The following is a 13,122-nucleotide window of genomic DNA, read 5'->3' on the forward strand; positions in this document are numbered from 1 at the left end:
CCTACTTCCGGAATTACTTTTAGAAGCTCTTACTTTCAGTATCTTGAACTCCGCCTCCTTGTATCATCCATCACTGTGTATTTGGGATCCCAAGTGAGTTTAAACCCTCTTCCAGATGAGATCTTTTCAGCTATTTGAAGACAATGATCACGTTCCCCTAAGTCTTCTCCAGGCCAAACACTGGCACCTCCTGCAAACATTCCTCCTCTGATAGGGTCACCATCTCCTAACCCTGACTGTGCCCCAGTTTTACTTACTTTCACTTGAAATTCTGTGCCTAGAATTAACACGATTCTCTCAAGGGGGCTTTATGAGACAATACAAAGAAATGATGTCTATTGGACTGGGCATTACATTGCATTTTTGTCCTCTAGTAGGAAAGTAGCAGTTAAGTTATGGACACCAGAGATTAACAATCCCATTGGACAAAGCACTGAGGTCTGGGTACTGCATTTTAAGAAGGACATATACCATGGCCCAAAGAAAAGTTATCTATTTGAAACTGAAGAAAAGGTTTTAGAGAGCATTTGTATTTTCTTATTACAAGTTGTACAGCACTTAAAACAATTGTCCAGTTAAATGATTGATGACACCTCAGAGTTTCAATACCATTCTGAGAATACACATATTTGACATCGATTTTTAATATTCCCCTTGATTTCTGTTTGGCTATTCCCACCAAAAGACAACTTTATTGGTGAGTGAACACTGTTTTGTCTTTTTAGTTTTATGTATATATGTATGTATGTGTGTGTATATATCTCTTTTTCTTTCCATTCATGGATTGATTAATGTTTTATGGCTTTTTAGGTCAGAATAGTCAGGAAACAATTAAACTAATGGTCAAACAAGAGCATGACAGAAAGGTCCTGGACTAGAGTTTAATGTAATATTTCCTCATGTTATATGATTCATGATAATGGTAATACAATGTTATAGGTACAATGATGCCAAGACCATTTGCATTTTAAATTCATTCCTAGTGGAGGATGTTTTTATGTTGTATCTTGTAGCATTAAAGTATGTTTACTGATGATGTGATGCTGTTGCTGCCTGGTCCAGATCTTATTTATCATGTTGATGCTGTGAGTGTTGGCTACTAATGGCTCACACGTGCCCTTTTTCAGATAATTGTTCTTGGCCATATGGGATCCTCCTTGCCTGGGATGTCACACCCCCACTGCCTCCCAGGGCCAGCCATGGCCAATGACTGAGCGACTGGAGTACACAAAAGCCAGCCCCTTGTCTCAAGGTGGGACCACTAGGTGATGCAACCTGTGTTCTAGAGCTCCCTGTGGTGGGGTCAGTCTGGAGACAACTCCAGCTGAGACCATATCCTCGCTTAGCTCCTTCTCTTTCTCCTCTCGCTTTTCTGATTCCCCTTCTCCTGAGGGTACTCCCCATAATAAGCCACTTTCATGAGAATCTCTATTTCAGGTCCATTTTAGGGATTCTTACCTAAGACAAAGTCATTATTATTTTCCCCAGTGGTTGCCTCTTGGACAGTTTGGAAGCAAATGACTCTTTGACTATTCAGGGACTATATAAGGGAAGTCAAAATTTTAGGCAATGAAATCCAGCCATTTTGCTAAATACTTGTTTAGAAAATATGAGCTCTTTTAATATGCCGTGTTTTCGACATGGACAACAACTAAAAACATTTAGTTAATTTAAAAATAGTTTTGGAAACAAGGTATCTGGCAGTAAATAGAATAGAGTTCCTTGGAAAAAACCTCCCTAATTGATGGAGTAGACTTAAGCATTGAGTTAGTTATGTTAATAATGCATGTTGACTTGTTCAAGTCTTCTAAATTTCAATGAGACCCAGATTAGAAGAACATTCAATGCTCTTTTGAAATGAGTCATTGTAGACAGTTAACTCAATGTAAAGACAGAGTGCCACAGATGGAATACATTTAAGTGATGCACAGTGAGGATGAGTCTCCCACCCCTAACTCCCATTGCCAAGGCCTAAGGATGGCAAGAGTGGCTCTGCTTGGTGGAGGAGGTATATTCTTCTAGCCAAGCACAAGAGGCAATTCAGAATTCTCCTAGTCTAAGACTGGGTCTTGAGTCCTATTGACTCACAGGCTGAGGTATTCAGCATTGGGGTTGACAGGCACACCTGACTACTTATTTCTCTCATGTCTCCATGAAAGCTTGGGTTGATCATCTTTGGTTTGCATAGGTTACCAAATTTACTGGAAAGAGATAGTCTAAGGAGGTGATCATAAAGGTGCTGGAGGCAAGATTAGATTAGCTAGAGGGCATACCACAGTGCCTGCTTAACTAAGGGGTCCAGGAGCCAGGTCAGTAGGGGAGGAGCAGTCTCAGGTGTCAAGTCCAAGGGCAAGGGCAAAGCTGGCACTAGAGAAGAAGTGAGAGAGTGAAGGAGCTAAGGAAATTAGAAACAGACGGGTAGGGAATGAGTCTGGGATCCTGGTCTACTTTTATTGGTCACTTTCTTGTGGCAAATATGTAGCCTTTTCAGATTTAAGGCACAGGCAGTCAGGCAAGGCACAAACGTGAGGCCTTGTAAGCCCAATTCTGAGTGTCCATTCCGGCACAGAAACCCTAGACAGTGAGGATGCCAGATTCCTTTTAGTTTTAAACGAATATCCATCAGCTAGAAACTGCACAAATGAGAGTTGATGTCTCTAGGCCATCATTATATAACCTTCAGTTCTCAGTTGAGAGGGAAAAAAACCAGCTTTAATATTTTTTGAAATGTCATTCTAAGGGGATAACAGCAGGTGGTCTTTCCCTAGAATTTAGAATATGAAGATGACTTGTAGCTTGAAGGAAACAAATCTTCAGGAAATACATGTAAAGACAGGAAGCTAGGTTTGAAGAGTAAAGAAAGAGAAAGAGGGCAGATCAACTGTGCTCCGTTTTCAGGGATTACAATGCCCTACACACTGTTTTGGGAAGTTGAAACATTTATCAGCCTCTACGTCACCTGACTTCTCTTCCTTGCCTCACCTCCTTCCTCCAGCCTTTGCTCTCTTTCCTTTCTCTGCTGCCTCACATGGTCTCTCTAACCCCCTTCTTCTTTCCTAGAAGGAGCCTACTGTCTGGTTTACTTTGATTGCATCTTTGAAAAAAGCAGTGTGCCTTGTTGACTATTTTCTTCCTCTTTCCTTTTTAAGTTAAAAAGGTAGCTACAATATAAATTTAATTCTGATAAGAGAAAAGTATAGCACAATTCTCTTTAGCCCAGGGTATGCTTTTTGTGATTTTCAAAACAGTCTTTCAAAATTGTTGTTGTACTTGAGGTGTACCTAGAATCCTCTTCAGGATAATGATTATGACATTCCTCAGAGGTGAACTCATTTCCGTTACTCATTCTAAAAACACATGTTCCATTTGTCTTTTCACACTCATCACAATGAGATTTAAAATAGAGACTCATCATCACCTATTTAAGGGTTATGAATAGCACTGCCTTGAAAAGGCCTGGTGGAAATTTGTGTGGAAATTGAAAGTGACGCATCAGATTCAGAAGCTAGAGAGGCAGACACAAAAACTAAGTTGGAGGCCAAATTGCCTAAGGATTCTGAGCATGGGACAGGCTGAGACACCCTCCCCACCAGCCTAACAGTCGGTTGCCAGGCATCACTTCTAGATGGAGAAGTGAAGCGGAAGCATGACTTAGAATCTGCCAAATAAAAAGCGTTCAGCAATCCAGAGGCCATCCCGAGCTTTGCAGTAGATTGGACTATTGACCCTATTCTTCACCCCTCCCTGTACCTGTGACCTTTGCAAAGTATCTTTGCAGTTCCTGCTGGAGAGGCGTGTGTACGCTTCTCCATCCCTTGACGTGGGCTTGGTCCACATTCTGGTGGAACAAAAGCGGAAGTGACAGTGTGCCACCTGTAATCCAAGGCCTTAAAAAGCTTTGTATGCTTCCCCTTGTCCTTGCCATGAGAAGAATAGGTCATGGCTAGCCTACTGGTCCAAAGAAAGGAGATAAGAAATAGAGAAAAGATGCAAAAACTAAGCTGAGTCTGGATCAGCCAAACCCCAGCTGACCTGAAGATTCCTGAGTGAGAGTAAGAGAAAGCTGCTTTAAGTGCTAGAGTTTGAGAGTAGCTGTTACACAGCATTATTGAGGAAATCCTTGACTGATACAAGGACTATACCTAAATGTGGCCTGGTTAAAGGAAGAAAATGAATAATAGTGACTAGAATATGAGAGCGTGAGTAGATAACGGTTTTCTGAAGTTGAGGACTGGTGTTGTGTGTATTGTCACAAGAGGGGCTGATGTTTCCACTCATTCTGAATATCCCACCCCTTAATGGGGTTTTGGCTGAAGGTGAAGCAATTTGCAGAACCCTGCCTTCCTGGCCATACTGGAAACCATTGATATGTCCAAGGTCAATGATGACAGACATTGGCCTGTTTGGGAAGCAACAAACATTCCACGTCTCACTTTAAAGAACATCAGATAATTAAGTAAGGAAAGGCCTTCCAGAGGACCTACGACTGACAGCAGTTAAACTACTTGCTGCTCACAAGGCAGCTCATTCAATTACAGGTCAAGTGCATCAGTTAAACCATTATATTCTCACTGAAATTTGCCTTTCAAATTTACTCCTTGTTCTCAACCCTTCCCTCTAAAGCCACATAGAATGAGTACCTTGTCTCTTCCAATGTGGTATTTTAAAACACAGCTCCAAATCCTAAGTCCTTTCCACACCAAACTCCCAGAGTTTCCTCACAATTTTATTGTGACATACCACTCACCATTTTGATCACTCTCTTTGATCACTCGCTTCCTTGTCCATATCCCTCACAAAATATGAAATGCAGAATGAGAGACAATCCTAAGGTGTACGCAAGACATGGCTGCGTAGATGAGGGGCTCACTAGATAACTTCTTGTTATCTGGATATTATTTTTTTCAATTATTTATGCCTATTAAGTTTTGAAATTTCTTTCTGTTAAAGTAATTTGGTTTATCCTCCAAATATCTTTCTCTGCTTCAGTAGAGTAATGATTACATTCTCCATTAATTACAATGAAAATAATACCAACTCCAATGGACTCCCTTTACTGAGAGCCTATTATATGCCTGGTACTTCCCCTCTATAAGTTCATTAATCCATACAAAACCCTGATGGTGATATTATCATCTCCACATAAAATGAGGGCACAGATTCAGAGAAGGTGAGTCACCGGCACTAGGTCACACAGCTGCATGGGGCTCAAATCCAGGCCGTCTAATTCCATGCTCATGGTCTTTCTACCATCCTCACCCCCTCATCTCATTTTATCTGGAAAGGGACAGGGCTCATTATGTCCCGGGAATCGCCAGGAGCAAAATATGGGTCAGCATTCTCCCCTTTTTGTGCACCAAACAAAAAGATACCTCTTGGCCCGCTTCGAATGAAAATGGCCTCTCATCATATGACATTACAAAGCCATCAGCTGGAATACACAATCACATGACTGGCATCAGAGCCAGAATAGACAAGAATCAACAAAGGCCAGTCTTGTGATCTTCAACCAAGGTTTTCTTCTATTGTTGTGGTGGACACTGTTGATGTCCAGCCCACATACCCTTTACTGGGTGTGCAGAGGCAGAATAATGGTCTCCCGAAGATGTCCATGACTTAATTCCCACAACCAGTAAATATGTTATGTTACATGGCAAGAGGAAATCAAGGTTGCAGGTGGAAGTAAGTTTGCTAATCAGGTGACGTTGAGATGGGATGATTATCCTGGTTTATACAGGTGGGTCCACTCTAATTACGAGGGTCCTTGAGAAAGAGGAAGAGTCAGGACCAAAGAGATGACAGTGTGAGAAAGATGTGACCTGCCATTGCTAACTTTGAACATGAAAAGGGGCCACAAGCCAAGGGGTGGGCAGCCTCTAGAGTTGGAAAAGGCAAGAATATAGATTCTCCCTTAGAACCTCCAGAAGGGAACGCAGCCCTACTGACACCTTGATTTTAGCCCAGTGAGGCCCACTGCAGACTTCCCATCTCCAGAACCATAAGACAGTCAATTTGCGTTGTTTTCAGATACTGAATTTGTGGTAATTTGCTACAGTAGCAAATACACTGGTGGTATATATGCTGGCTGCTAATGACTCACAGCTACCCAGTTCTCCAGAAAATTGCCTTCAGCAGAACATGAACCACTTTGCTCAGAGGGTTATGAAACGATCTCTATCCTGGGAGGAGGAGAGAAGCTCACTCACACCAGGATACAAAAGTCTGGCCCCTTGCCTCAAGGCAGGACCTACTCATGCAATTCACGTGCCAGAGCTCCCTTGAGATCAGGCTGAAGTGAGATCCACCTAAGACCACCTCCTCGTTTAGCTCCTTCCCTGCGTGTCTACTCCCCGCCCCTTCTCCCGAAGAATCCCTTCAATAAATTATGTGCCCTTGTATCCCTGGCTCTGCTTCTAGGGAATCTGATCTAAGACAACCGTCATACTCAGAAGAGATGCCAGCCTGCAGGAAATCGGTACTGAAGGGGAGACGGTGGAGTTGGGAGGGAGGGGTGTGTGTCAGGGGAGAGGAGCTGGAAGGTGAGATGAAACGACATATTAGCTTTTTGCCTAGAGCCACACTAGGCCCTGGCTGCCATCTGGGGAATCTGAGGCTGTTGATCTTAAAAGTGTTCTTCCCTGAAGCATTCATTGCCAAGGCTGTTGCTGGGGCGTCCAGGCTGTAAGTGAGCAAGAGCGACAGCGTACGCCTGGCACTGGATCCCAGGGTGGGCAAGGCCTATCCCCACACCTGTTTTCCTCAGTGTTCCTCCAGGCACTCCAGGCATTTGGTTGGCTACATGTCTAGGGTATCAGCCCTGTCTCAGGAAGATGGTCCACAGCTGGATCAGCCTGGCATCTTTCGATTTTCAGCCTCATTTTCCTCTCTTTAACTTCTCCTATCCTGGAGGGTACATCCTCACACCCCCTGAGAGCAAACCAGGGCCTGCATCCTTCCCCTTCCCTCTGGTTCCTGGTGACTGGTCAAATACTAGGATATACCGCTGTTCTTGAAACAACTGCGAGTCCCACCCGAATTCCCTTTCTGATTTCTCCCGTCTGTTTGGTCATCAGGTTTCTGATGCAGGAGAGGCAGAAGAGAGTGAACTGTGGAGTCCATGCGTGTGGCTCTGAACGGCCTACATTCTCCACCAAGCTGGGACATCTTATAGGTCATTCTCTTCATCTGGGTACAACCCCTAAGACTCTCAGGCTACCACCATTTCTCTGACGTACCATGAGTGGGTCCTTTCAGGCTCCAGAGTTGTAATGGTGGCTGAATCACCCTTTCTGCCTGGTTCAGAGCCTCTCCAAGGTCGCCCAGCTCCAGAATCATCCCTCCCACACACACCTGTCTGGGTCATTCACCTGTAACTTCCCAAGCAATAGACCCCTCCCCAGGCTGCCCCAGATAGACATCGCCATGCACACTGTAGTGGACGCTGCGATGCTCACTCAGGTCCCCAGGCAGAACTGAAGCATTTGATCCCCAACTGCCCAGTGTCTTGGTTACCTCCCACTGATTCTCTCTCTGCTCATTGCCCTTGGCTAAACAGAGCAGCTTTGTTTCAAGATTATGCCCTCTTCTCAGGGCCTGCCCATACACAGTGACGTGATGCAGGGGTACAAAGTCCCAGACCTCCAGCCTTAATGCAAGATGACTGTAAAGGGCTTCAGAGCTCCCCGGCGGATGAGCTGAAGGCTTTGTTACAACTGTATCACAACCAAACTTCTCCTCTGCCCAGTCCTTCTTCTCTTACCTTTTCACAAATATTGTTCCCCCAAATGCTCTCATATAATCATCCTGCAGGTGAACCTCTGAGGCTCAGAGTCTGGGTACGCGGGACCTAGACTGCGCTACACCACTCTCACTTGGCTCTCAGGGGACGCTGGGACCTGGAGGAAGGGGCAGGAGAAGGCCTTACCCACGATCATGTGGTTGCAGACATCACAGAAAGTGGGCTTCTTGAAGATGTGTTCCTGAAAGGCGTGGGCCTTGCCGCCTCCACCTGGGTGCAGGCCAGCCCTGGTGGGCGTGGACGTCAGGCTTCCCGGAGCCGGGAGTGGGCTGGAGCTGGGGCTGACCTCAGCCAGCATGTCCGCCTGCAGCTTCACGTCGCTGCTGGTTCGCTGGAAGAAGTTGTCAGCACTTTTGCTCCGTAAACTCTTGGTCTTGAAAGAAAGTGATCGTTTTAGTTTCTGGAGCTGCAATGCAATGACAGAACAGACTCTCTTATGATCATGCAGACTCATGCTGTGGGGGTGAGGTCTGTTCATGCACTGCACGGTTCCTACTGACACCCTTGGACCCCAGGAGGCTCATATATGTCCCTGTGTGGGTGAAGTGGTGTCATTGCCTAGAGGGGGTTCAGCAGCACCTCCCCGCCCCCTGCCAAGCCAGAAAGAGGTCCCATGTAGCCTCTGCTTCTGCCCCTGCTCCTCCTCCCTGCCTCCTTGAGGTCCTAGCAATGTGCTGTCAAAATGTCCCATGACATTGGGATTTAGACACCATTTGCCTTTTGAATTTGAATCACTGGAAATATTAAGCATACAATCTCCTGGGCTCAAAGGCTGGGTCTGTAATCCGGGGCCTCTGCTGGCCTTTTTCTCCTATGGTGATTTAGCAGCCACTTGTCTCTAACACAGCAAAGCAGAAGAGGTGACCGTCTGACTCAGAATCAATCTGGCTACCCACAGAACACAAACCAGAAACTCCCAAGCCTGCTGGGGTCTGAAGCATGTGGACCAGTAACTTGTGCGCATGTGTGTGAGGAGAACACAGTGTGGAATGATCCATTTGACTTTCTCTGCTCTTCCCCATGCCCTGCTGCTTGATTTTGGCCATAGCAAACTAGTCCACTTCTCCTTTGCCTTTGGGTCTTATGAAGAGGCACCAAAATGGGTTTGAAAAAGTGCTAACTTCTGAAACAAAGGTCTGGGTTTGGTCCAGTCTTCACCTCCAATCTAGTCTTCATGTTGGAGCTAGAGGATCTTTTGTGAACATGTGAGCCTGTTGTTTAAGATCCTTCATGAAGTCTCCTTTGTTCTTAAATTTAAAGGAAAGCTCCTTCTCATGTGCTCCAGAGACTGGCAGGTTCCGGATCCTGATGGCAGCTTGCACCACGGCTACCTTGCTCTGTTCATCCCAGCCACAATGGCCTTTGAAAAGTCTCTGGTATTTACTCTGCTTTCATATCACCAGCCCTTACTACACAGTTTTCCCTCGGCCCAGACAAAAGAAACGAAGCACACAGTACTGCATGACCTGCAGTAGGTCACTTCACCTTTGAAGTAGGTTCTTGTTGTAAGTGGATGTCATGGGGACCCTGCCTATTGCCTGGGTTAATGTCTGTGGCCCAAAGCTGCAGACAAAAAGATGCTAAGCACGTGAGTCTAATAAAGGCCTCCATCAAGTGTGGTCAAACACTCCTACATATAAGATTAGTTGATCTGGCCTTGCCAAGCGTAGCCACCTCTGCATCAACCCCTCGACTTCTCCCTCAGAAGACCAGGAAGATGTGGTGGTCATTAATGCTTGGAGTAGAGTGCAAACATGCCACCATTCTCTACCTTTCCCCTTTGTGATGCACAGAGCAGCTCCTCCTATCAAAGGTGGAGTGTATTTCCCCCACTCCTTGAATCTTCTTGATTTTGGGAATTTAACCAATAGAAGGTGGCAGAAGCAACTTTAAGCCAGTTCCAAGCCCAGACTTTAAGACACCTTGTGTGCTTCTGTTGTCCCTCTTGGAAACCTGCCAAACTGCCATAGGAACAAACTGAAGGATGATGAGAGAAACATGGTCCAGTTATCTCCCATCACTCGAGTAAGCCCCAGAAGCATAGCTGCCCTGCTTCCCTGCAGGGAATCAAGGAGTCTAGATGAGACCAGAATTGTCCAGCTGAGTCCCGCTCAAATTGTCAACCCACAGAACCATCAACTAGAGGTGGCTGGTGTTTAAAACCATTAAGTTGGGTATCTACTGTGTGTACACAGCCTACAGTGCTGTTATCTCTATCTTCCCAGCATGAGGTGGGGTTGTACTTTGTTGTCCATTTGAAGTTGGCTGTGGCCGTATGAAGACAGCTCTCCACTTCAGGGAGCTATACAGCTCTAGAGGAGCCCCACTAAGGCCAGCAATGGGGCATCGTCAGCCAGAAAGGGCCAGCCAGAGAAGCAGCAACAGCCTACCTAGAAAGGTCAGATACAGTGGCCAGCCAAAACTCTTCTCTCTTTCCCTCTGCCCGTCAGCCCAAACCCAACAGAGGAGCTGGAGCTGCCGAAGAAGGAGGAGGAAGGAAGTGCTCCGGAGTTACTTTGGAGTTGGTTGTTACTGTACCGTAATCTAGCACACCCTGACTGATAGAGGGGAATGAGCCGTGAGCCTCTGGGAGTGCAGTATTTATTATGAAGGGGACCCTCCATCTCCAGCAAGCTAAATGAGAGGAGGTTATGAAACAACCCCTTGCTGAGACTCAGCCACGCTGAGTGAGGAGCTGGAAGCAGCAAAGGAGCAGAACAGAGCTTCTTCACTTCAAGCCCTTCCAGCAGCTGGAAACTGGGCTGGTGCTGAAGGAAGGAAGACTTAGATAGGAGGCGAGGTGGGAGTTTTATTCTAGACAGATTTTAATAAATTAACGTAACCAGGAAGTTATGGAATCTGCCAAGATTTTGTCATGGGCTGTGCAACCCAGGGGGAGGCAGGCTTATCAAAGCAAATATCATCACACAAAAAAATTAATTCATTTTCTGTTTTTCCCCCATGGAGTTCAGATGGTTCAATAAATTGGCTACCCTTGTCTCAAAAATAGAACAATAACACCTACCCTCATTATATTAGGGCACAGCTGTGAAGGTCTCAGAGGATGACGGCTCAGAGACAGCTGAGAATTCTCCATGGCACAAATGAAAGGAGGGTGATGGGGCAGAACAGGGGAGCAGGGAGCTGGGAGTATGGGGCTGGGCTAAGTGCTTCACCAGGTAACCCCTCTTCATCTTCCCAATCATTCAGTGAAGACCCCCGGATAAATAGAGGCTGAGAGAGGTCAAGGAACTTGCTCAAGGTCACACAACTTATGTGAGTCAAGACCAGGGTTCAAAATTAAATCTGCCTTCCTCTGAACCCCATGTTGGTGAGTTGACAGAGGATGAATTGGGGGATGGAGAGGAGATACCCCTCACCCGTAGGGGGATGGAGCTACTTCTGGTGGTCAGCGAGGATGGGAAGGGATGTGGAGTGGGAAAGCAAATCTGCTATTTGGGAGCTCCTTCCTCTATTTTATGTATTTCAAATTTCTGAAAAATAATAAAGGCGCATGCCTTGTTTATCAAAGGGGAGCATCAGATGTCACTGTATGGCCTTCTGCTGCCAGGACAGGGAAAGCGACGGAGTGACGCCTACACACAGATGTCCAGTCTGGTCTCCCTACTGCGGTCAGGTGCTTTATTTCCTCCTTCAAACCCTTCCATCATATGCGGTATTCTGTTCCCCAGAAGTTTAGTATAATGTCAAGAAACCTGTAGCATTTGTCTTGTCCTGTGGAGTATGGCTGGAAATTGTGTCAGCCTTTTGGAGCCTGCTTGCTGGCAGAGCTGGAGAATTTGCCTTGGAAGTCAAAGTGACATTTCTTATTCAAGTGGACAGCTTAAAAGAAATGCCTACAAGTTAAACAAAGTCTGAGCAGTGAGCTCAAAGGAACATGCTTTCTCCAATTATCCCTAAAAGAGCAGAGGCCAGATGGGAACATATGAAATGCAGAAATAGAAGCAAACTTTGATAATAGCAGATGTCACAAAATGACTGGCTTCTGTGCACTACTGCCACAGCCCAGCTCCATTTTATAAACAATAATAATAGTAGAAGAAACAGATATTCTTGAGTCCTTTACCATGTGCTAGAAACTGCTCTATATACTTCATGTAATCATCCTAGCAACCCTATGAGTAAGAGATCATTCATTCATTCATTAAATAATTCATTCAATGAATATTTACTGTGCTACCACTATGAGCCAGGTATAGCCCTTGGCATGGGGATCCAGCAGTGAAAAAAGTAAAATCCTTCCTCTTAAGGTTTTAAGGTCTAGTGGGTAGAGATATAAAATAAACAAATAATCAAAGATATATATATATTTGGGTAAGGATAAGGGCTGTGGTCGACATAAAAGCAGAGCCAAGATTTAGAAAGTGACAAGGAAGCCTTCTCTGACAGGTGACTTTGGAGCAGAGACATGAAGGACATGAGGGTGTGAGATACTTTGGAGAAGAGCATTCTGGGAAGTGAGGAAACCAAGGGCAAAGGCCCCGACAAGAGTGCAAGGTGGGTGTGTTTGAGGAATACCAGGAGGTCAGCGTGTCTGGAGCAGAGCAATGAGGGACAGAAGGGGCAGAGACGTTGATGCCAGGCCTTGCAGATCATGCAAGGGCTTTGGAATTTATCCTAAGGGTGATGGTTTTGAGTATGGAAGTGACAAGGTCTGAGTTTTATTTTAAAAGCGTTACTCTGGCTTCTGTGTGGAAAATAGATTATAGGAGGGCAAGAGGGAGGTTGGGAGACCACTTGGGGACTGTTGCAATTATCCTGATGAGAAATCATTCTGGCTTGGTCCAGTAGAGGTACGGCAAGACATGGTTGAATTTGGGGTATATTTTGAAGGTAGAACCAACTGGGTTTGTTGAGGGATTGGACATGGAGCGTGGAAGAAAGAGGGGAATTAAGAACGTTTTTAAGGTTTTGGCTGGAGCAACTGGGTGAATGGAAGGGCCGTTTACTGAAAGGAAGACACTGCAGAAGAAGCAAGTTCGTGTGAGGAAGAAGGGTGGGGATCAGAGTTGAGTTTCAGATAAGTTAAGTGTGAAATGCTTATTTGGAATTCAAGTGGAGCTGCCAGGTAGGCACTTGGATATATGATTCTGGGATTCGGGAGAGAGGTCCAACCTGGAGTAATACATTTGAGAGTCATGAGCATGTAGATGGTATTTAAAGCCATAAGACTAGACAAGATCACTACTTAGGTAGTGCAGACAGTGAAGAGAAGTGATCTGAGGACAGAGACCTGGAGTGCTCCAATATTTAGAGGTCAAGAAGATTAAGAGGCACAAACAAAGAAATCTGAGGAGAAGCTG

General features: G+C 45.4%; 1 protein-coding gene across 5 annotated transcripts in view; it reads right to left on the minus strand.

Moving 5' to 3' along the window:
• Window positions 1–13,122, minus strand: part of STAC (SH3 and cysteine rich domain) — a 151,387-nt gene that overhangs the window by 81,742 nt on the left and 56,523 nt on the right. For 3 of the 5 annotated variants that reach the window (XM_044754895.2, XM_014845807.3, XM_044754896.2), the window contains one exon: window positions 7,925–8,204. In XM_044754895.2, coding sequence (XP_044610830.1) covers window positions 7,925–8,204 — 280 coding nt within the window. The remainder of the gene's footprint in view (window positions 1–7,924; window positions 8,205–13,122) is intronic. The other 2 variants (XM_070492713.1, XM_070492712.1) reach the window with 1 other exon arrangement.

Source organism: Equus asinus, chromosome 21 (genome assembly GCF_041296235.1).
Source record: "Equus asinus isolate D_3611 breed Donkey chromosome 21, EquAss-T2T_v2, whole genome shotgun sequence".
Classification (NCBI taxonomy): Eukaryota; Metazoa; Chordata; class Mammalia; order Perissodactyla; family Equidae; genus Equus; species Equus asinus.